Genomic DNA, 25125 nt, shown 5'->3' with positions numbered 1-25125 from the left:
AGTATGTCTAGAATTTTTTGTTTTAGCAGGGATCAGGATCAAATTTAGCTTGAACATGAACAACCTCAGCCCTTAACACATTCTTTCTTTCTTTTTTAAAGACAGGATCTCTCTCTATGTAGCCCTGGCTGGCCTGGAACTAATTATGTAGACCAGGATAGCATAAAACTCAGAGATCAGCCTGCCTATGCCTCCTCAATACTAGGACTAAAGGCCTATGCTTCCATGACTGACCATGTGTCTTATGTCCAGAATTCTCTTCTTTTCCCTCTTTATTGGGCCTCATTCTAGGTCCTCAAACAGAGAAGACTACCAAGGGCCCCTGCTCTCATGAAGTTAACATGCCTCCTACATGTGCCAGCTCAAATCAAATGTCATCTCAAGGAGAAAAAAATCTTCCTTAAATGCATTGTAGAAAACGCCTTCCTGTTCTGTTTCACTCGGGTGTATGACTTTACACATAACATTATAAATTAGCTGACCCATAGTCTTGTCTTTCTCATCTAAACTTATTAGTTATTGTTGAATCTCCAGCGCCTGGCACCAATGTTTGGCATGCAACAGATATTCATAAACATTTATTAAATGAATATAGGAATGAACAAATTTGGGGCTGGAGATATGGCTCAAGAATTGCACCGGGCGGTGGTGGCGCACGCCTTTAATCCCAGCACTCGGGAGGCAGAGCCAGGCGGATCTCTGTGAGTTCGAGGCCAGCCTGGGCTACCAAGTGAGCTCCAGGAAAGGCGCAAAGCTACACAGAGAAACCCTGTCTCGAAAAACCAAAAAAAAAAAGAATTGCTCTTGCAAAGGATCAAGGTTCGGGTCCCAGCACCCACATGGTAGCTCCCAACCATCTGTAACTGCAGTCCTGGGGAGATCTCAGGCCCTCTTCTGACTTCCAGCAGGCACCAGGAACACACGTGGTGTCCAGACATACATGCAGGCAAAACATCCATATACATAAAATAAAAATCTCAAAAAAAAAGTTTAAGAAGGAATAAATTCTTACAACCATTTAAAACAAAAGTCTCCCATACAGAGAGCTAGCATGCAGCAACCAGGTGTCAAAATGGCCTCCTCGCAGTTGAGAGAACTTACTGGCCTAGAGGAGAGAAATGGAGAACGAGAGGGTAACAAAGGCCTGAAATATTCTAATGATAACAACTCCCTTAACACTTCCCTCACAAAAACTTGTCCTCACCATCTCACTTCAGCCACACTACCTACCTAAACTACCTATATAGCCTATACTACCAACCTATATACACTGCTTTCAGAAGCCTAAATGCTTGCCCACAGGCCACGCACGACCACTTATTACTTATTTCAGCCACCAGATGTCACCCCAAATGGGACCCAAGACTACCCAACATTTGAACTATGAGGGAGTTTAGTTTGGGGGTATTTTGTTTTTGTGAGAGACAGTCCATTTCTGGAGTATGACCACTAGACCTGATCACACAGTGCTGTTCTGTTCATGCTGGGCACACCCCCAGTCCATCAAGGAATTTCTTTAAAATTCATGATGCAGAGCTGGGCGGTGGTGGCGCACGCCTTTAATCCCTGCACTCAGGAGGCAGGCAGATCTCTGTGAGTTCGAGGCCAGCCTGGTCTACAGAGTGAGTTCCAGGACAGGCGCAAAGCTACACAGAGAAACCATGTTTCTAAAAAAAGGAAAGAAAGCCGGGCGGTGGTGGCGCACGCCTTTAATCCCAGCACTCGGGAGGCAGAGCCAGGTGGATCTTTGTGAGTTCGAGGCCAGCCTGGGCTACCAAGTGAGTTCCAGGAAAGGCGCAAAGCTACACAGAGAAACCCTGTCTCGAAAAACCAAAAAAAAAAAAAAAAAAAAAAAAAAAAGGAAAGAAAAAAAAATGAAAAAGAGAAAAAAAATATATATATATATAAAAACATATATATATATATATATTCATGATGCAAATCTGAGTGTAATGGCACATGCCTTTAATCTCAGCACTTGGGAAGCAGAGGCAGGCACATCTCTGTGACTTTGTGGCCAGCCTGGACTATGTAGTTGAGTTTCTGGACAGCCAGAGCTACACAGTGAGACCCTGTCTCAAACCCCAACAAAATTCAGAAGCCAGCCCCACCCCTTGTGGCACATCCCTTTAATCCCAGCACTAAGGAGGCAGAGGCAGGCAGATCTCTGTAAGTTCTGGGACAGCCAGGGTTACTTACATAGAGGGTTACATAGCCTATCTCAAAAAAAAAAAAATCTTAATGCCATCCTTACCCTGGACCTGCTTAGGTGTCTCTAGTGGGAGTCAGGCATCTGCATTATAACCAGCTAATCACTCCTCTCCATATCCATAGCTCTCTTCATGCCTCTTGAGCCTGGCCAGATAGGGACCTTTGAGACGAATGTACTCTCAATGTAACAAAGCATATGCACACAGCAAAAAACGAGGCTTGGTTATAGCTCGCTGGCATGACACTTACCTAGTACACACAAAGCATGGGATCCATTCTCCAGTACTTCAAAATAAATGATAATAATAAAAAGATATGAAAGACAAGGACAAGCTGAAAAACTTGGCTCTTATTGAGAATATTTCAAGTAGACACAATGACAATGAGCTACCACTCAAAAGTACAGGAAAAAAAAAAAGAAGAGTGAGTCACTGGCCTAATAACATTCTTTTTATTTCTATAGTAAAGCAAGAAATTAAAGTGCCCAGATGTCTGCCAAGGGATAAAGACCAGCATCCTAATTTCCTGATCTGGATTTAAGTTATACTTTGGATCCAGAGCGGGCCATGGTTGAATAACGGGTTGTTTGTGGTAGAACTTCTGTAAGACTTGTGTGCTCTAGAACTGAGCCTGTTTCTGTCCTCTGGCTATTTCAAAAACAGATCAGAGACAGGCGATGGTGGTGTACCTCTTTAATCCCAGCATTGAGGAGACAGAGGCAGGTAGATCTCTGCGAGTTCAAGGCCAGCCTGGTCTACAGAGCTAGTGCCAGGAGAGCCAGGGCAACACAGAGAAACTCTGTCTCAAAAAAACAAACAAACAGATCCAAAGATGAACTCCTTGGGCACAACAGACATAAGAACCATGTCCATGAGACCTCAAGGGAACACAGGTCACCATGGGGGCAGGGGGATACAAAACATCATCAAGTCTGTCAGTCACTTAATGACCATTATCCAGGCCCACAACAATTAACATGCATGTACATCATTGTAATCATGCATGACATGGAATTAAACTATTACATGCCTTTTCTTATTAAAAAAAAAAAACTGTCCCTGCTAACAGTGGGAACTGAATAAGCATACAAAAACAAGAGCCCTCACCAAACAACAACAGCAAAAAAAAAAAAATGTGTGTGAGGTGCTGGGAATTGAACCCAGAGAGGCATGCATGCTAAGCACGCAAACTCTGCCTCTGAGCTATACCCCAACCCCTTGCCCAATATTCTGAGAAGTGCTGAGAAGGGTTGGGAAAGGAGGACAAATGATTTTAATAGAATGACAAGAATAACTGGAGTCAGGTCAGGATCATCTAGAAAGGTTTCAAAGAGGAGAATCCTCAGAGGAGAACTTGCAGAGAGAACGAATCGAAAACAAGCCCCATGAAGACCGAGAAGGTGGTGGATGTGCGGTTAGGGAACAAAATCCAGCGAGCCTGCAATCAGGTACTGAGCAGGAGCCAGAGACATACTGTTATTTAAAAGCAAGCGTGATGATGTTGGGTTGTATTCACAGGCTGAGAGGGAAAAGCATTCCTCCCTGCTTGCTATGGGCTGGACCCTAAGCGCTACAGAGCCCAGTTTTGCATGCTGTGCATTACAAGGGCATGGAGACGTGGGCAAGAAGCCAGAGAAAAGCAACAGGCATTATTGGAAGAATGGATCTCAGCAGCCATCGGGAAAAGTGAGAAGGGGTGGAGATTAAAGTAGAACCACATTGGTCATCTGCCATTCAGATTAGCTTTGCCCAGCTTCTTCTCTGGGTTAAGTGACTATACAGTTATTTAGCAGATTAAAAAGCTTTGCTTTCCCTGTATTCATTTTCATGGTGTAGATCTGGAAAGGAAAAGGTTAAATAATTTCTTCAGGTTCCCACAGAAGGCCACAGGCATCGTACTATTCAACCCCAGTGTTAGATGTAGATGCGTAACCCACCAGTCCACAGCATCTCTATGTATAATGAATGTAGTCTCCTAAAGACTGGACCGATGAAAGATGGGGGGATTCTCTGCCATTTTCTCTGGAGGGAAGAATAAAATAACGTCATGTCTCAATGCCAAGGCCCATATAAACATTCATTCCCTGATGGCCTCCTGGTCTGATGACAGAGGATACAGCCATCAGCAAATGGCTGGATCTCTCATTCCACCCATGATCCATGAACATCAATGCCATGTAGGAACAGTAATCAGTGCTCCTGACAACAGATGGGGAGTGAGGAAGTGAGTCTGATCTGAAGTTGGGGGGAAGAGAAAGACTCATTCTCAGTTCTTTGTCTGATTTTCTCTAAAATGAACCCATCAAATGGCAAATGGAATGTACCAGTGAGTGTTCAGTAAGTCAAAGAGGGTGCCACCAAAAACTCAGTTTCGTTTTGTTTCTGTTTTTTGAGACAGGTCTCATGGATCCCGGACTGTCCTCAATCTTGCTTTGTAGCTGAAGATAGCCTTGAATTTCTGACTCCTCCTCTCTCCACCTCCCCAGTACTGTGATTGCAGGCATGTGCCACCGTGCCGGGTTTATCAAGTGCTGGGGCTGGAACCTCGAGTTCCAAGTGTGCACAACACATACCCTTCCAACTGGGCTCCAGCCCAGCCCAAAGCTCAGACTCTGTGAAGACAGACCACTCCATACTTTTAGCAAGATGGGGCCCACATTGTTATTCCCATCACTCTGGAGGCAGAAGCAGGCAGATGTGAGTCTGTGAGTTTGAGGCCAGCTTCATCTGCAAAGTGAGCTCCAGGCCAGCAAGAGCAACATGGTGAGTTCTCATGTGGAAGGAAGGGAGGGAGGAGGGAGGGAGGGGGGAGGGAGGAGGGAAGGAGGGGGAGGGGGAGGGAGGATGAGAGAGGGAAAGAAAAAGAGAGAAAGAAAAGACGGGGGATTAAACTTTAGCAAACCCAAAGCAGGAAAGCCCTGTCTGGTGGAAATCAAACCTCTAATATATTATATTTTTAAAGGCAGAATATGTAATAACCAACACAATTCTAAAATGAGAGGCCTAGGCTGCAGAGATGACTCCGAGAATAAAAGTGCTTGTCAGGCAAGCTTGACAACCTGAGCTCAATTCCCGGGACCTAGAGTAGATGTACAGGATAACCAACATCTGGAAGGTGACCTCTGACCTCTGTGTATGCACTGTGGTATGTGTGACACACACACACACACACACACACACACACACACACACACACATGCACTAATGAAGTAAATTTACAAAACAAGAGGGGGCTTGGAATTGCTAACCAAAATTTTTTTAAAAATTAAATACTGGCTGGGAGCTACAGGTCAATTATCATGACTTAGACTTCGCTGAATGCCTGGCCCGCTTCCTGTGTACAGGCATTGAATATTAAGCTGCAAGGGTTGTACCTGGCTAAGTTGAGCCCCTAACCGGATGTTAACACAGACTCATTCAGAACCCACAGAAATTTTACAATTAAACAAAGCATGAAAAAGGAGATCTTTTCATTAAGTTCTTAAGACACACACTAATTGTATTCAAGAAAAACAATATAAGTTAAAATGTATTAAAAGAACCAAAGAAGAAAGAAAACAAAGAACCAATAAGTTAAAGTTAGTCGTAGACCCCCTATTCTTTACAGACACAACCAACCAGACTGTATTTGTATTTGAGTCTCATTATGTAGGTCATACTGGCCTTGAACGGGCCATCCCCCTACCTAAACCTCCTGGTGCTGAGATTGCAGGCATTTGCCATCACATCTAGCCTGTCTGGCATTTTACCTCTTCTACTGAGAAACTGTAGATTTTTTCAGACTTAAACAGCTACAAGAATCTCTCCCGACTAATCCGAGATTCCCACTGTGGCAGCTGAGATTTAAAGCCACCTGTGCCACTAAACTGCTGGGAGATTTTTGGATAAACAGACCAATGGCTCAGTAGGTTCATTCCCCGGAATGCATACCTGCCAAAATTCATGGGCAAAAGAGGATTGAGTGGCCATGCTTGAAGCAATCCTGACTGGTGTAGTTGGCAGACAGACCCGATATTTAGCACGGGGTTTAACAATGCTGTGCTAACCTGGAACTGAGCTGTGGGCTGGTACCAATGTAATCCTCCAAGCCACTATCCGTCTACAATCCTCAAGCCTCAGAGAAATCACATGAGACCAAAACGAAACTCAACAGCAGGAATGTTAATCAGGGACAGAATTCAGACGCAAGTTATGCCCTTCCTTATGTTACTCCAGTTGGCAGCCACCCAAAGACAGCAGGGCTGTGACGAGGGTCTGTGTAACAAGGCGTTGCAAATGAATATTTTGCAGACTGAAAAATGAGAGCTGGAGAAAGGAACCAATTTCCCTCCAACTCCTCTACTTCCTGGCGTAAAGTAACATGGCCCTTGTTACACTTAGTGATTCTACTGGAAAAGAACTTTCTAGAAAGCCAAAACGGAGTCACGGAGTTAAGAGACACTATCAAACATAAGCATGTCCACCTTGAAACCGGTTTTCACTTCAGCTAACATCCCCCTTGGCTGGTCAGTACTTCTAATCTCCGAGGTCTGTCGCTGCATTAGAGCCTAATTCATCTAATTCACTTGCAAAAAGCATTTACTGATTCATAACATCTCCCCTTTGCAATAGACACAATCACAGAAAACATTTTAACATCTTTTTCTCCGGGCCTAAGCTGATCTATCACAACCTCGAATAAGATAATGCATATTAAAGTGCCTGTGAGCCGTAAAGTGCTAGATAAATGTAAGGTATTAGTAGTCCTCCAAACTATCATTAGTCATTTTTGCATCCAAGTCATAACACTGGTTGCTACCATCTGCTGTTAATTTTTTTTTAACCGACTCTCATCAACTTTAAAAAATCCATACAGTCCTGCTTCTAAGGAAGAGCCACATAGAAGGCACTAGAAAGTTGGATGTACCAAAGCCGATGTAGGTACAAAGCAGTGATTGGGGACAGAGGACAAAGGAGTAAAGTGTCCCCAGGACACTGCAAAAATGTATCAGCATGAGTCCTTTCCCTGTGTCCACCCTATAGCTTCAGGGCAAAAGCTAAAGGGAAAAAAAGCCACATATATGAGGACAAGAAATCAGCCTGTAGTCACCCAAACATCTATCTGTCCTGACATCAAGTGCATATGACCCCGAAGGTCGCCTCAACAATTTCACTTTACTGGGAGCCATGTGGAGCAAAAGCTAAGGGTGGACTGGCTGGCTACCTGACCTCCACAAAGGAGACCAATTTCCCTGTTTTGCACAAGGAAGTCAAAAGCCTTTCAAAGGCTTTTGTCATTGTCCCATTAGTTATGGGACAAAGAATCACAGAACAGGGGTTGGGGATTTAGCTCAGTGGTAGAGCGCTTGCCTAGCAAACGCAAGGCCCTAGGTTCGGTCCTCAGCTCTGAAAAAAAAAAAAAAAAAAAAGACTCACAGAACATACTGTCAAGGGTTAGGAGTACAATTCTGTCCCATCTTACAGGTAGAGAAACTGAGGCCCAGAAAGGCGACTTTCCCCAAAGCCATACAACTAATTAATTCCAGAAGTAGGGCTCCAGAGTTTTCTAAAGGCCTCTAAAATTTTTCCTTTAAAAATCACGGTCGTTGCCAGGTTTGACGCCATCACACCAGTAGCAGCCCCAGTGAGGCTGAATTTAGCCCTTTGTTGACCTTCTAAATCTGTGGTTGCCAGAGGCCTCAAGACCCCTTTGTAGAGGCGCCCTCTGACCCTTACCACCTGCCTTCCTAAAAAAGCACTCCTGTCTGAAGAGGCATACACAACAGCAGCTCAGACGCATTGTTTCCTCTCATTAACAAAAAGGCCATTCATTTCAAAAGAAACAAGAAAGAGGACTGGTCAAATTTGCACAGAAGGTCTAGCTAGGACAACCCTGGACTTGCTGTGAATGGCACCCCTTCACAAGAAGCCCTCAAAAAAAAAAAAAAAAAAAAAACTGCTGCCTACTCCATCTTACCCCAACTCTTTTCCATGCTTTTTAGTGACCCAATCAATAATGTCCCCTTTATTCCAGAGCTATCTACACCTTCTTACCATCTGCAAGATGCCAAGGGGCCAAGGTCATTCTCATTTTATAGATCAAGAAACTGAGGCCAAGAATGTGTAACCGAATGGATTTCCAGGAAAAGTGGGCTACCAAATATATGAGCCCCAAGTATCCAGCAAAGTCCTACAAGATGGCCTCCCCACCCTCTGCCAGCTGGGAGTTGAAAGCTGAAGGTTTGCAACTCCAAAGGAGTTCCCTTCCATCCCTGATTCTAATCCATCGTTTGCCTTGAGGCAAGCGACCTCTATCCTTGAACCCTGCAGGGGCTGTAAAGTGAGAATAATAATCTCAACCTCCTGCTCTAAGCAGAGTTGTCGGCATTCTCCTGAGAACAACCTTCAACAAATATAAAAGCAATAAAGATGCTAAAGTCGGGCTTCAAAACTACCCCCAGTAAAACACACAAAGTTTTCCACAGCCGGGAATGTAAAAACACCTAATTGCTTTCCCTTTCTCCTCGTTCCCATGAATTTATAGCTTCAGAATATCCCTGAGCAGGCTGAGTAAAGAAGTCTCCCTCTTTGGTCCTCACACCGATTATGCGTACCTTGCTGGCAATTTCCCCTTTCAATACCATTTGTTCGCCTTAGCATAACTAATGAATAGAGGTCAGGAAAGCAAAAGAAATCAGCTCTCTGAGTACCCTTGGAGCATGACTAGAGGACAGAATCAGAGAATCAGGTTTGAAAAAAGTAAATACCCTCTCACCTCCAATCGAGATCTCCAACCTAAAGTTCACAAATCAGCATGGAGCCGAGTTCAGAGAGCTCTTGGTAGCTTTGGGTTGCTCAAGCTTCTCACAACCCAAAAGCAGACCTCGCCCTAAGAGCATAAACTCCCAAATGAAAGAGTCCTTAAGAGAAACCCCTATAAGTATTTCCCCAATGTACCACAGTGGAGACAAGGAAGCTTGTGTAACCACCTCCAGGAACGCGTGTAACCAGGCCCCGGGGGAAACTCCTGCAAAAGGCAAGAGGGCTGGGCCATGGGCCACAGATGTGATTCTGAAGGGGCACCTAGCTGGGGTTGGACTTCCTGCTGGTGAAAAGGCCAGGCCCCAGCAGGGCTGGAGCGGGAGGGAGGAAGGGGGAAGGGGGGGAGGAGGGGCGGGGGGGGCATGGGTCTCGGAGTGCAAGCCGTTTCTAGGGCTCTTTACCTCCGCTGTAGGGCTGATCCATTGTGCAACCAACGCTGAAGTTAGCACAAAGGCAGCCGCTGGTTGGAAAACCATTTTTAAGGGTCCCACTTCCCAAGGGGACAAAGTGCTCTCTACACTAGTGTCCTGAGCACACAAATGATTTTTATCACTTAGGCTGCCCAGGAAAAAGTCAACAGACTCACATGCATCATGGTGACCAGGTGACAAGGGTTGAGCAGGTAGATGACGGTCTTGGTGGCGAACTTAAAGCCCACCTCCACCCCGAAGATCAGGCACAGGGCTACTAAGAGCAGATTCTTGCTCAGGCTCTCCTTGCCTTCCTCTGGCCGCTGGGTCACCTGCTGTGGCTGGCTGCCACGGCCACCCCTACCGTCCTCCGTCTGCCTCAGGATGTGCCGAAGGGCCACCAGGATCTCCAACAGGGCCAGGGTCAGGACCACCACACTTTCCAGCAGCCGCTGCTGCCAAGACAGGAAGGCAGCACAGTCGGGGCCCCCATTGCCTGCAAAACTGGGGTCGACACCCCCATAGAGCCAGTCCAGGAGACTTTGGTAGCTATACCGGGACATGATGCAAAGTGGCTCCACTTGACTACGGTACAGGAAGCAAGAGCGAGATGGAACACGAGACCGAAGGGTTGCCCAGGCGGTGGAACATTAAGGAGGGCACACCCGCACCCCCCTCTGGACACTGGGGTACCTAGAACAGGGGAGGGAAAGCTACACGCGAGGCCCGGGGTAAAGTGCTGGCTCTAACTTGTCCCCACGGCTGTCTGGGGAGCCCCCCGCGCTTCTCCAGTGGCCACCAACGAGGCAGGGTTGAAAGGAGCCGTTGGCCAATCTAAAAGGAAGGAGAGGAAAAAAAGGTCTCAAAGAGGCAATTGCACGGGAATTAACGAAGCGGGGAGGGGTAACTAGCGAGGGAAGAAAAGGGGAACAGGAGTCGTGGCCAAGCAAGCAGGGGTCGAGGGAAGTTGGAGGCCGAGAGGATCAGGGCGGGGACCTAGGGGACCCGGCACTGCCGAGGGAGCCAAGCAGGAGGCAGGGGCGGGGGTGAGAGAGAGGGGACACCGGAGGCTAGGAGAGGAGCTAGCAGGGCCGGGCAGGCGGGGAGGGCGACGGGGAGGGCAGGGACGCCGGACTCCTCGTCTCACGCACTCCACGAGAGGGGGATGTCTTACTCCTGCAACCGCGTGGCCGTCTCTGCCCCCAGCTAGCAACTTCGCCGCCGACGGGGCCCCCTCTCCAGCCAATTTAGAGCGGTCCCGGTCCAACCTCCCGCCCCCGGGTACACCCCGAACCACCAGCTCCACCCCCCCTGGCCCATCCCGCCCGCCCTCCGGGCCAGCGCCACCCTCAGCCCGCGGCCCGCCCGGGACCAGCCCCCTAGGCGCAGGCGGGCGACGGGAGGAAACTGAGAGGGAGGGCGGGGAAGCGGGGCCAGCCAGGGGCCGAGCCATGGGGCCGCCACCCTCCGCCCCGCCGCCGCCGCATCTTCCCGCTCCTCTTCGCCCGGCCCCCAGAGACGGGCCGCCGCGTCCCCTTGGGGCTCCACTCACCCTCTGCTCGGCCCCGCCGCCTGGGCTCGACCGATCGCTCCGTCTCCCCGCAACCCCCGGCGGCACTCGGCTGGGCTCCCCAGGCGGCTGCAGCAGCCGCTGCCACCGCCGCGGCTCACGGCTCCTCCTCCCTGCCTTCCTCCCCCAGCAGCCGCCGCTCGCTTCCTCCGGTTTCCCCTCCCTCTCTCCTCCCCCTCGTCGTCAACTCCCTCCACCTTAGGCCCTCCTCCCGTCCACTTCACCATCACCACCACCCTCGTCCCCCCCCGCCCCCCCGCACATGCACACGTCCTCAAGCCACCACTGCCCCGCCTCGCCGTCTTCCCTCCACTTCGTCCTCGACTCCCCCCCACCCCCCGCCCTGCTTCCTCTCTTCTCCCCCTCCACCCTGCTGCCCTCCCGAGGCCCCATCCCTGCCTCTTTCCTCCTTCTTCTCCTTGCCTGGTCTTCTGCACTCGATGCGTGCACGCGTACACAGCTTTGCTCCTTCGCCACTGTGACTCAATTCACCTCCCCACCTAAGCCTGGTGGACTAACTCCTCAGGTGACCCGGTTCTCAGATCACTACTTTGTACACCTGGACACATACTAGGCACTCAGCTGGCCCTCGCTAACTTCTAGGAGTAAGGCTGCAAAACTACTGGACAGGCTTTGACTTTTGGAGTGTGCTGGGTATGGTCTTCCCGCTTCCTCCCTTCCGCCTTGAAATGGGACATTGATGAAAGACCATAAAAGTATCGTCCCTCGCCCCTTCTAGTTACAGCCTCACTTCCCTCTTCAATGCCTAAGTTGGGGGCTTCTCCCTGGACTTCCTCTAACCCAGTTCTGATGTTTTTCCTCTCTCACCCAGCTACACAAACCACCCTAGCCCTCTCTTGCTCTCTCCCTCCCCCCTCTGTCTCTCTCTCTCTGTCTGTCTGTCTCTCTCTCTCTCCCCCTCTTTCCCTCTCTCTCTTTGTCTGTTATTCTGTGTCTCGCTCTCTCTCTCCCTTGGGTCTCTCTTGCACTGTCTCTCTTTTGCTCTCTCTCTCTCCTTCCCCCCCCCCCCCGCCGTCTCTCTCTCTGCCTCTTTTTCCCTCTCTGCCTCTCTCTCTTTGTCTGTCTCTTTGTGTCTCTCGTTCTCCCTCTCCCTCTCTCTCTCTCTGTCTCTCGGTTTCGGCCTCTCTGTGTGTCTGCCTCCCTCCTCCCTCCCTCTCAGTCTCCCTGTCTTCCACCGCGTGCAGTCCGTGAAAGACTAGCTGCAGGAAAGGAAGTCTTCTGACCTCTCTCCCTCCTCCCTCCCCAAATGAGAGCAGCTGCTTCCTAACCCCGCCTTGGAAAAAGCAGCCTGGCCAAAGTGAGTGCTAGCTAGTGTCCAGGGGCCCCCTCTTCCCTGGCACTTTCTACTTAGTGACTGTGTTGGCTCTTCTTAGGATCAAGAATTAAGGAAAGGACTACTCAGAATGTACCTCATATTGGTTTAATATTTATTGAAGACTCACATAAGTTAGAAGAATATACAGGAAAAAAAAAAACGCAGTTAGGCACCTTGCCTAGGAAACACTTTCAGATGTTGGCTGCATGCCAGTCTTAAAATGTAAAATACAGTCGTCTGTTTTATCAGGCCAATACCCTCCCATCCTTTCCACCCTAACAAATACAGCCAGGCAAGCTCCTCTGACTTCAAGCTTTGTGAAGCATCCACCATAGGCAGGATGTTTTCCAAGTGCTAATTAATAAAGAATGGCAACAAACAAGACTCAGTTCAGAGGCTCACTGGCTCTCTCCTTAGGTGTTTTGCTAAATCTCAGCAATAGGACCAAAGAACAAGGCGAGGGAGCTCCTGGCTGTGGAATGCAGCATCTGGCGGCCTCACGTTCCTATCTTCAAAGAAGTAAAGAGGAGGGTATAGCTCTCAGTAATGGCTTCATTAATCCCTCTCATTTCCATGCTGACCTTCAGGAGGGAATTTGGCCTAGCCACTCCTGTGCCTGCAAAAAAAAGTGACTGTCTTTCATGACTGGAACCAAGCCAACTTCTTGATCTAAGCCACAAATTCCTTTTTCTTTTTTCATAGGTTAGACAAAGTGGGTTTTTCTTCAATCTTTTCTTCATTTTTATTATGTGTGCATGCATGTTTTACCTGCATGTATGTCTGAGCTCCACTTCCGTGCCGAATTCCCACAGAGGACTAAAGTGTGAGCCACTGTGTCGCTGCTAGGAATCACATCTGGAGCCTCTGCAAGAGTTGCCAGTCAGTGTTTTTAACTGCTGAACCATCTCTCTAGCCCCCCAAAATGTTTTTAAAGTGTACATTCTGGGCTGGACAGATGGCTCAGTGGTTAACAGTTTTTGTTACTCTAGCAGAGGACCTGGGTTCAATGCCCAGCACCCATATGGTGGCTTACAACCATCTGTAACTCCAGTTCCAGAGTATCTGACACCTTCTTCTGGCCTCTGGTCACCAGGCAAGCATGTGGAGAACAACACATGCATGCAGGCAAAACACCCATACACATAAAATAAAAACCAATTAATCTTTAAAAATGATTAAAAGATTCATATTCTAACTAATCCTATGTATGCCAGTTACTTCTGTAGCTTTGAGTAATTTGCCCAACCTCTCATTGCTTCCATTTCTTATCTATTAATTGAAAGATGGTGCTATCTAATTCATCATAGGGTTATGCACATTCAAATGAGCTGAATTCTGTAAAACTTATTTAGTGTCTGATACATAGAAAGTATCCGCTGAAGACTGTTGTTAACAAGCAGGGTGTTTGCGTGTGCCTTTAAGTGTGTGGGCACACACACTTCACTTCTGTGCCCTCCCCCACATCTGCGGAAGCAAAGCATCCTCCAATACCCATGGAAACTCACACTCTTCTCAGTCCCCCACCCCGTCCCCAGATCCCCCTCCCTCCTCAAAACTTGTATAGCATTTATTGCCTGCACTACTCATTTTCTTCTGAATCACATACTGCCTTCCATTGTTCTCTCGGAGGCCTGCCTCCCACACCCAGCTCTTCGACAGCATGCAAGGGTCTTAATCCTTTCTACACAAGCACACCCCTCAGCACCTAACCGAGTGACACATAGTAAACACCAAAGAAACACAAAGAAACTATTGTCCCCATAGGTAAAGAGGCAAGCAAGAACTGAACTGAAATGATGGGTCTAATTTTACAAACAACAACCCAAATCTTCAGACAAACGTCTCCATATTTCTTTGCTGGGAGAGCCTGTTGATCTCCAAACACTGACAAGAAGAAACCGATTTTACTTTTTAAGAGGGTATCTTTTTAAATCACGGGACTTGTTTAGTCTGTGTGAGCACTGGACACTGGAGCACCATGCCATGTGTTTGGAAGTCCGAGGACAACGTGCAGGATTCAGTTCTCTCCTTCCACCATCTCTCTTCGCAGGGGTCAAGTCAGGTCTCCAGGCTTGGCAGCCAGTCCCTTTGCCTGCTGGGCCATGGGCTCCTAAAGAAGTCTTAGTGGCCTGAGGTGAAAAGGGAACCTGAAGGGAGGCTGGGCTGGGAGGACAGCTGGGTGGACAGGGAGAGGACAGGAAGCTGGGTGCGGGGTAGAGGTGGGGAGGAGGCAGGAGTAGGTGGGGGTGGGGCGGGGAAGGAATGCTGGGAGGTGGGGCAGTAGTGGCCTGAGGACCTGTGTGGCTGGGGGAAGTGGACGAGGAGAGGAGGGCCAAGGGTGGAGGCAGTTGGTAGGTGTATGTGAGGAGTATTTTGTGGTGGTGGTGTTTGTTTGTTTGTTGTTTTTGAGACAGGGTCTCCCTATGTGGCCCTGGCTGTCCCAGAACATAGACCAGGCTGGCCTGGAACTCACAGAAATCTGCCTGCCTCTGCCTCCAGAACGCTGGGGATAAAAGACATGCAAGTCTCCCTGGCTTCTTGGGGATGTTTTTGACAATAGTCTCTGAGATCCTTGTAGGCCATAAAAAGGTATAATTCTATATAATCTGCCTCCCTGTCTTCTCAGGCCTGTCTTAAGACAGATAGTTGATCTCCCGGTTTGGTGGCATGAGTCACCTCTCTGCTTGTATAGACAGTCTCCTAAATTCTTTGGGCTAAAGCGTCTTCCCAGTTATGAGCTCAGGTGACTTCCTGGAGCGTATAGGTCACCCACCGGAAGGGCCTTCTCTTTTGTTAGACTCTCAAGTTAAACTTGGGCATCTAACTTTCTCCTCAGGCAGGTGGTTCTTTGAATCTATGCCTGCCTTCTGTCTACAATGAAACCTTGTTTTGTGTAGCTATTTCCTCCCAACTGAAACATTTCCCGAGAGAGAAGGAAGAGGGAGCCTCTTAAGACTTGAGAAGCTAACTAAATTTACAATGCTGGGAAACTCACAAAGTTACAAGATGCACAAGAGCACTTCCTAAGGTTAGATACACAGTAAACAATTCTGTTGGGAAGAGAAGACTCCATCCAGTGCAGTTGCCTGCAAATTGTGTGTGGGGAGGTCCAGGGATGTGGCTTGAACTGAGCTGAGCCGTCCCCCATGCTGGGTGAGCTTTTCAGTGAGGCAGCTGCCTTTGAGTCACCCATGCTCCTTAAGGAAGCCCAGATAAACTCACTAGTTCACTAAACTAGACTTCAGTGGAACGATTTTTTTTTTTTTGTCTATTATTAATGCCCTATCTGGGATGAAGAGATACTTGTCCACATCTCCCCCAGGAAAAGGCACACAACAAACCCGCAAGTCAAGCGCAAGCCAAAAACAATGCACAATCCTGATGTTCTGTGAAGGGCTATCAGGAGTACTGAGCCACATGTGGATGGAGGACCATGAAGAGAGAAGCCTTTGTCTTGGTCTGTCTGCTTACTTTTTTCTCCCCGCTCCCATTCATTCAACACCAGCATTCTTTCTCTACATAGTCACTGAATCTCTGTAATGTGCAGAGGAATGCTCTGGGCCTGTGAGCAATTCTTGCCCTAAGGAGCTTAAGATCCACCCTACAGAGTACTTATGAACAAGAAAGGTTAAATAATAACACATAGGGGTGGTGAATAATAAAGCCAAGCAGGTAAGAGCAAATCCTGCCTGTACGAATGACCTACGCAGGTAAGGTCTGGGGAGTGACCAAAACTCAGAGGTAGAGCAGTGTGGTAGTACTTGCCCGTTATCTCAAGCAGCAAGAGACTTGAGACAGGACCATCAGAGATTGAAGCCAAATTCTGCAGCCTAGCATGTACCAGGCCAGCTGGGGCTATAGAGCAAGATCCTGCCTCAAAACAAAACAAAACTGAAAATCAGGGATGTGGGGGAGCTAAGGAAGCCATGCGTGAGTGTGTAAAGAGCAAGTGAACTTCTGAGTGTGTGTTGTTGACATGGACGGCTACATGAAGGACCCAATGCTTCAGACCCATGGAAATAGCAAAGCCTCTGGTCCAAATACAAGTGTGTACTGTGATCGGCCAATGTGTGCAGAAACTAGCAACTGCAGCCTCTTCCTCTTAGTTGCTTACAACCTGAGATTGCCCGCCTATAGGCATCCACTGAGATTAGCTATGGCTTCCTCTACATGCTATATATATAATAAACAAGTGGAGGTTCCGATTGTTGCTGTAGTTGGTGCCACATCATCAGATTCCACCTGACCCCAGCTTTTCTCTCTGTGTGTCTGTGTCTGTCCTTTCTTCATTCCCTTGTCACCACAGTCAGGTCAAATCCCCCACTACACCAGATGTGGCACAGGGGTAGTTCAAACAAAGCTAAAGTCATCTATAGCGAGAAAGGTCAGCATGATATGTACCATGGAAGGTACCCTAGGAGGAAGCCATCAAAGATGTTAGTCCTGTTCAGTGTCTTGATCTAGGGAGTGCTACATATGGAAACAGTCAGAGCCCCGCACTCCATAGTTGTCTGTTTATGTTGGATGACAGTTATGTGTCTTTTTTTTTTCGGAGTTCGTTCAGAAAAGAAAAAAACCCTAGGAGCTGGAATGACCAAGAACGTCTCCTGGATAAAGAGGCAGCCCATTTGGAGGTGCAAATAAATCTAACCCCATGAAGACCAGCTGTGGCTACACTTCAGAATCCTCTGGCTGCTGCTTTAAAACACCACGTCTCAGGCTGGAGAGATGGCTCAGCAGGTGAGCGGGCTGGCTGCTAAACCTGACTACCTAAGTTTGATCCTGGGGACTCCCAGAGTGGAAAAAGAAGCAAGTCCTGCACTTTGTCCTCTGACTTCAAGTGTTCTGTGCTATACACATGTTCTCAAGTGTGTGTGTGCACACACACACACACACACGCTCAAATAAATAAATAAATAAATAAATAAATAAATAAATAAATAAGTGCAACAAAAGTTTAAAAAAACACAAGTACTGGGTCACATCTCAGGCCAATCAGACCAACATAATCAGAACCTCTGGAAGTAAGACCTCACAATGGGACTTCAAAAAAAAAAGATAGATAACTACTAGTTTAGTCACTAAAGTTAGAAAACCTAGAGGCTGTGGATTTGTGTAGTGGGACAATGCTTGCCTACTATACAAGGCCCCGGGTTCTGTCCTCAAGCCTCACCCCCCCCATATACACACTGGGGGCTGGCAGGATAGCTCATTGGTTAAAAAGGTGCTAGCCACTAACACTTCCTACTTGAACTACCTAAGTTCGATCCCTAGGCCTCACATGGCAGAAGGAGAGATTTGACTCCCAAAGATTGTCTCCTGAACTCCACATGTGTATGCATATGCACATAAGTGCAATAAAATAGTTTTACCTTTTCATTATGGATGATCAAACCCATTAAAGTGGCCCAGTGATTCACTTAAATCATCTCATTTAAACTTTGTGACCAAACAGCCCGAGACATAGTCACTATACATATTTATATCAATCATTCCTATTGCTGTGATTCCTATTTTACAGACAGAAAATCGGATCTTACTGCCTCCAAGTGCAACAGCTCAGATTTTGTCCCAGATCTTCGATCTCCAAAGCGAGTGACCTGAGCATATATACAATATTGTCTCTCAGGGGACCATGCCACAGAGCTAATGCTGCAGAGGCTCTTGGTAGAAGAGCTGGCTAATCTGTGAAAAGATCACTGCATTTAATTTTTTTTTCTTTCTATGCAGGGCAGGGCTACCTGACATCCACTAAGATGCATTATTAGTCTTAAGTGTACAGCTTGGTGAGTTTGACAAATGCATACACCCCCGTAATCACCATTCAGATCTTCAGGCACACCTCCCAATCAATCCTCACCTCTAGAGGTAACCATTGCTCTGATTTTCATCACTATTCATGTGGCCTAGCCTTGAATGCCACACAAATGGAATCATTTTGCTATTGTGACTAGCTCCTTATGCTCAACATTCTCTCCCTGAAGTTCATCAAAACAACTCCTCTCCCTCTCTCTCCCTCTCCTTTCTCCCTCTCCCTCTCTCTCTCTCTCCTCTCTGTGTCTGTCGATCTCTCTCTATCTTTTCTCTCTATCTCTCTGTGTCTGTCTCTGTCGGTCTCTCTCTCCTCTCCGTCTCTCTCTCTCAGCTCATCCTGTCCCTCTTCCTTTCTTTGAGAGAAGGTCTCCCATTGTAACCCAGGCCAGGTTAGAACTCACTATGTAGCCCCCAAACTTAGGGCAGTTCTCCTGCCTCTGACTCTGCAGTGCTGTGATTACAGACGTGAGCCACAGGCATGACGAAAATCATGGTTCTTAAAAAAAAAAAAAAAAAAAAAAAAAAAAAAAAAAAAAAAAAAAAATTCTTGTTTTGGTATTGCTTTCTTCCTTTTGTTATAAGATCAAATTATGTAGTCCAGCCTAACCTGGAACTCAGAACTGTGCCGCCTCCAGCACCTGGGGGCTAGTATTTCAGGTGTGTACCATCATGCCCTGTCAGATCAGGTCTTATATTCAGAAACAAATGCTGATTGTAGGAGACGCTAAACTTTCAGACTCAGGACCCAGCTAGCACAGGGCTTTAATGAGAGGCCTGGCAAATACTGCTTCTGGGGAGCCTTTTCCCACCGCACCCCCAAGCTTTAGTTCCAGCAGTGTTTTCAAAGCCGATACTTTTTTTTTTTTTTTCCGAGACAGGGTTTCTCTGTGTAGCTTTGGCCATCCTGGAACTCACTCTGTAGTCCAGGCTAGCCTCAAACTCACAGAGTTCCGCCTGCCTCTGCCTCCCAAGTGCTGGGATTAAAGGCGTGTGCCACCACTGCCCGGCTCAAAGCTGATATTAAGAGTGGAGCCTGCATAGCATAGTCCCATAGAACTGCTCGAACATCTTGGTAATGTATCAAGCTCACACATGGTAGGAAACACCAAATCCAGCTCTCACAAGTAAATAAAAGGTATATGCTACACAGATTGCAGCTTTATGGGCTTTAAGATCACAAGAAGAAGCCGGACAGTGGTGGTGCAAGCCTTTAATCCCAGCACTCGGGAGGCAGAGGCAGGTGGGTCTCTGTAAGTTCAAGGCCAGCCTGGTCTACAGATCGAGTTCCAGGACAACAGCCAGGGCTACACAGAGAAACCTTGTCTCAAAAAACCAAAATTAATTAATTAAAAATAAATATCACAGGGAGAATTCTTTTTATTTCATTTATTTTTACTTTTATTGTTTCTTTTAATGAAGAATTTTGATCCACATAGTTTCTAATTCAAGGTCAATATTTGGCTAAGAGGTGTGGGCTGGGCAAGAAACTACATGGCCAGTGCAATGTTTTGGATGCAGTTTGTTTCCCAAGACTTGATATGTTGGAGACTTGAGTCCTCAGTGTAGCAATGTAGGAGAAGGAAATGGGACCTTTAAGAGGTGGGACCTAGAGGGAGGTCCATAAGCATTGGAGGATCTGCCCTTGGAAAAGATTAAAGTAGTTCTTGAGCAACTCTAGATTAACTCTCAAGGTGGGGGCTGGGAGACGGTTCTTTAAAAGGATCAAGCCTAGCTCTACACACTCTCTCTAGTTCTCTGTCTGACAACACGATTGATCACTTCCTCAGACATGAACTCGGGCTGTTTGTCATGAGGCCTCTGCTTGGGCTGTGTCCATGCTGTTTAAACTTCCAACCTCAAAATGGTTGAGGCCAACAAGCTTCTTCTTCACAGGGTTTTCCTCCCTCGGATACTTCTTGATAATAACAAGAAAGTTCTCTCTTCCAAATACCCCACTCAAAATGCCCTGGCTGACCTCAAAATAACACCAAATGGAGACTGCTATTCTCCCTGTCTTTCCTTGATCCTTTCACCCCACGCAAATCCTGGGCCTGTCCTGTCTTCCATCCTTCCATATGTAAGACAGGGGCTTGCCATGTAGCCCAAGCTATCCTGCAACACATGATCGTCCTGCCCCTGATTCCTGAGTTCTGGAATTACAGGTATATCCTACAATATCCCTTTCAAATGTGTAGACTTCTAGATCCATGGTTGCAACCACGTTAAATGGGTTTAGTCATGGGCATGGTGAAAGTGCAGGCCTTTATTTCCAGCACTCAGGCAGCAGAGGCAGGCAGATCATTGTGAGTTCAATGCCAGCCTGGTCTAAAATACTGAGTTCCAGGCCAGCCAGAGCTATGTAGTGAGATCCTGTCTCAAAACACTAAAGTAAACAAATGGCTTAGTCATGTTGCTGCGAGTTACTCTTCCTCTTCCTCACCACTCAAGGTCTTCAGCAGAAGCAATGATCACTTGGGCTCTTGTTACCAGCAGAGTCCTTTAATAACAGCTATGATGTAGCTCAGCAGTAGAGTATATGCTTAAAGTGCATAGGCCCCTGGTTCAAATCCCAGTATCTAAAAAAATAGCCGGGGGGGGGGGGAGGGCAGTTTTGAGAGGGAGAGAGTGAAAATCTTGACATTTTCTTTCTGGCTTCATTTTACTTATTGCTTCATTTTATGATCTTACTATGTGATCCAGGTTTGCCTCAAACTCCCAGACTTGACTGATTAATGCTCCTGCCTCAGCCCTCCAAGTCCCTAGGATGACAGGTGTGTGCCACCATGCCTGGCCTTGGCTGTATTTCATTTTGTGGTGTTTGGGATCAATCCCAGGACCTTATGCATGCTAGGCAAGTGCTTTACCACCGAGCTCTACATTTGCTGCCCAGTTTTAAAAGTTTCCGTCAATATCTGAACTCTATTCCTACATCTACTGCAGTCTCCAGATATGAAGCTAACTTCTCTAGATGGTTACCTAACAGCCTGTGGGTGTTTTGCTTCTCTCTTATTATTTAGATCTCTGATTTCTAACCTACTTGATCCTTCTAGCAATAACTTTTTCACTTACTCCCCAGAATTGAGTGGATTTTTTTTTTTTTTTTTTTTTTTTTTTTTTTTTTTTTGGTTTTTTGGTTTTTCAAGACAGGGTTTCTCTGTGTAGCTTTGTGCCTTTCCTGGAACTTACTCTGTAGCCCAGGCTGGCCTCGAACTCACAGAGATCCGCCTGGCTCTGCCTCCCGAGTGCTGGGATTAAAGGCATGCGCCACCACTGCCCGGCCTGGATTTTTGTTTTTTGAGATAGGGTTTCTTTCTCTGTGTAGCCATGGGTGTCCTGGAACTCACTATATAGACCACGCTGACCTTGAACTCAGAGAGATCTGTCTGCCTCCGTCTCCCTGGTGCTAGGCCTAAAGGCGTGTGCCACTACTCCTGGAAGACTCGATTAGATTTTAAAAAACACCTCGATACCTTGGAGTAGGTCTATGAGGGCATTTCCAAAGAGGCTTAACTGAGAAAAAAGTCACCCTGAGGATGATAGGCATCATCACACTGCCTAGGGGCTCAGACTGAATGAAAGAGTCAAAAGGAGAAAGCCTGAGGAATGCTGCGTTCCTTTTCTGCTTCGGACTCCCCATGATCTAAACAGCTGCCGCACACTCCCACATCTGCAGGCTGCTCCCACCAGCATGCCTTCCCCACCACCATGAACTGTTGTTATCTCCCTCAACCAGGAGCGGAATGGAATCCTCTCAAGTTACTTCCTGCTTGGTATTTGGCCACAGCGACAAGAAAAGCTACTGATACAAGACAGAGACACAGGTTGAGACAAGCATTATTATCTTAGGAGACACAACTGCCCAGATAAAAACCTTGGGTCCTTATCCTGTTATAACCCACTTCCTGTTTTGCTTTCCTCATAGCTGGCAGAAAGGCATTCCTCGTTTTTTCCAGAATATTCCCAGAGTCAACAACATTATATACAAACATAAGGCTCTTTTGAGTTTTGGACAGGAGTTTGTGGTGGTGGTGGTGTTATTTCTGCTGTTTTTAACAGTGTCCCCTGGCATATATCCTGACTGTCCTGGAACTTGCTATGTAGACAGACGAGGCTGGCCTGGAACTCACAGACTGCCTCTGCCACCCGAGTGCCAGGATTAAAGGTGTGCTCTATCATTCCGGCATACAAATAGGTTCTTAAGTATATTGCTGGCCTATCTGCTCCAAAGATTACTGCCATCATCGAATCCCATGAAAGTTAGAAGGAAAGTTAGGCTTTCACAGGACAGCCATTTTAGATACATATGTCATGTACATACTAAAGGGAAAAAAATTGATGGAAGCACTAAAAAGGTTTTGGTGTGATGTAAAGCAACTTTAAATACACCCTGACACACTTAAAACTTTTATTTATAATCTAGAATGATTGCATTATATATTATATATTATAATACATTATATTTTGTCATTGACAAAATATTTTCTTGGCTTCTAGTTCTAAACTACCACTTACCTTGTCATCCAAACTTCAGTTTGGCATTATTTGGCTACTTACATCACAAAGCCATGAGACAGCTCTCTTTCTTCCAGGGGTTTCAAGAAAAGTCTTTGGTTAAGTGTCATGAGTTCAAATAGGGTCAAAACAATGTTGCTGAGGAATACTGGGCAAAGCAGAGAACCTTTCAGGTTTTGCCTGGCCCTTGGCATAGGCTGGGAAAGCCTGGCTGGACAGCATCATTTCAAAATTGAAACTACAGTGGTCCATCCTTATATACAGGGGATACATTCCGAGACCCACACTGACTCATATAATCCATTATGTTTATGTTTCTTTTCTGTTGCCTTTTCCACCGAAACTAAGCACCATGGCCATAGCTTGCGCAGTTTGAGACACAAGGCAATGCTAACATGAAATTTCCCCCTCTTCACAGTTTTACAGGTAGATTTATTTTTACCATAGACCTTAGCAATCTAAGCATAATTTTGTTCTCCTTTTCCTTGGCATGTAATTTCATTCTTATCATGTCAAGGAATTTTGCCTTTTTCTTTTTCTTTTTTTTTTTTTTAGGTGATCATTATGGTGTACATCTGTAACCCAAGTACTTGGGAGGTTGAAGGAAAAGAAACAGGAGTTAGAGGCCATCCTGAATTACATACCGAGGCCCTGTTTAAATAAAACTACAAAGCAGCCTTTCATTGTTCAATTTAAAGGCAGCTCTTTGCAGCTTCTCTAAACAGCAGCGTAAGTGCCAGGGAGATACATGGCTCATGGGGTAAAAGCACGCGCGCGCGCGGCACAAACCTTCTGATTTCAGTCTGATTCCTGGAACCCAGTGGAAGGAGAAAGCTGACTCCTGGAAGTTGTCCGCTGACGTCCACGTGAGTGCTGTGGCGTGTGAGCACTCTCGTTCACACATACCATCACACACAAATAATAATAATAAGTTAAATAAAATTTTCAATTGTAACGTTACAATGCTTGCGCATTGGAGTCATTACTAAGAGACACAAGTCACCTGAACACCAGCACTGCCAGAGTAGAATAGTGGGGGTAACAAAGAGCCAATGCATCAGGGGATTTTTCATGGTCCTGTAAAGTTAGGGAGGAATACTGCGAAATCCCAAAATCCCACTCAGAAAGGTGTGGAATTTAAAACTTATGAGTTGTTTCCTTCTGGAATTTTCCACTAATATTTTCAGACTGAGACTGAACACGGCTGACAAACTTCAGAAAGCCACGTCATAAAGAAAGGAGCGATACTGTATAGAAACAGACCGTTGATCTGGACACCAGAGTTGGTTCAACTAGCATCAGTCAATCTTTGGGCCTCCATTTTCTCTTTTAGGATCTATCAGACTCTTAGTCACTCACTTCTGAATTCCCTTCTAGCTTTAATAATAGTCTTTCAAAGAAACTAGGAAGATTATTATTATTTTTTTGAAGCAAATAGTCTTTATTGGGCTCACACCAGGAGTCCATTGGTCTTGAGGACCTCTGTGAACTTGCTGATTTTCTTCTCCACGTTCTTTTCCGCCTGTTTCGGTAGCCTCAAGAGCTGCTGCTTCTTCTGATAGTGGATCTTGGCCTTTTCCTTCCGTTTCTCCTCCAGAGTGGCTGTTACTGCCTGGTACTTCCACCCGACCTCATGAGCCAGACGTCACAGGTAAGCAAACTTTCTGGTAGGCTTCAGCCGCACAACCTTGAAGGCGGCAGGGACCACCATCCGTTTTTTCTTGTCCTAGGGTGGAGGGATCCCATCCAACACCTTGAGGCGTCCCAGGGCAGCCTGGCCTCGCTTGGTCTTGGGGGGCAGCATGCCTCGCACAGTGTGCCCAAAAAATGCGGCTCAGGGCTCGGAAGTGGTAGGGGCCTCGAGAGGGGTTGGTGTTCATCCGCTTTCAGAGAAATGCCAGGTATTTTAACTTGTTTCTGTAGAAATTTCCAGAAATGTTGATGCCCTCACAGCGCACAACCATCACCTTCCGGCCCAGCAGTACCTGCTTGGCCATAATGGCCGCCAGGCAGCCCAGAAGATGGCCTCGGCCATCCAGCACTAGAACCTGCCTCTCCGCCATCTTCGGCAGCCGCCTGGGAAACTAGGAAGATTATTAATGTGAAAGAGCTGACCTTACAAATTTAGGTTGCAATTTGAAAACTTGAATTCCTAGCTCATTTTTCTCTTTTCTATCTAGACCCTGATACACTAATGAAGGAATCGCTTCATTGAATACAGACATAAACTGATTCGTTACGGGCTAAGCTAGCCACAGATGCATGGAAGATGGAAGACCTTGTACCTCTTGTGGAAGATTCATTTCTACGTGTGCTATTTCCTTACATTCTTTGCTTTTGTTACCATTATTGTTACGATAAATGTGAATTGAGTGTTGCTATGTTCCAAGTAATATGCACAAATAAGTATAACCAAAATTTCATATAAGGTAATATTTCAAGTATTAGTACACACACACACACACACACCAC

At 46.7% G+C, this 25125-nt stretch overlaps 1 protein-coding gene and 1 pseudogene across 9 annotated transcripts in view; both read right to left on the bottom strand.

Moving 5' to 3' along the window:
* The window catches only part of Tmem164 (transmembrane protein 164), a 167686-nt gene extending 156554 nt beyond the window's left edge, over positions 1 to 11132 (bottom strand). The window contains exons 1-2 of one of the 9 annotated variants that reach the window (XM_028876964.1): positions 10974 to 11061; positions 9598 to 10255 (exon numbers count right to left, since the gene is read on the bottom strand). In XM_028876964.1, coding sequence (XP_028732797.1) covers positions 9598 to 9984 — 387 coding nt within the window. In that variant the 5' untranslated portion in view covers positions 9985 to 10255; positions 10974 to 11061. Of the gene's footprint in view, positions 1 to 2254; positions 4658 to 4783; positions 5010 to 8964; positions 9309 to 9597; positions 10256 to 10572; positions 10704 to 10973 lie in introns of those variants that run through there. The other 8 variants (XM_028876965.2, XM_028876966.2, XM_037199009.1 and 5 more) reach the window with 8 other exon arrangements.
* Positions 11133 to 24073: 12941 nt separating this feature from the next.
* LOC114698295 lies at positions 24074 to 24722 on the bottom strand (annotated as a pseudogene).
* Between the last annotated feature and the right edge of the window lie 403 nt (positions 24723 to 25125).

The sequence above is a fragment of the Peromyscus leucopus genome, chromosome X (genome assembly GCF_004664715.2).
Source record: "Peromyscus leucopus breed LL Stock chromosome X, UCI_PerLeu_2.1, whole genome shotgun sequence".
Lineage (NCBI taxonomy): Eukaryota > Metazoa > Chordata > Mammalia > Rodentia > Cricetidae > Peromyscus > Peromyscus leucopus.
This window is presented reverse-complemented; position numbering and strand designations above follow the sequence as displayed.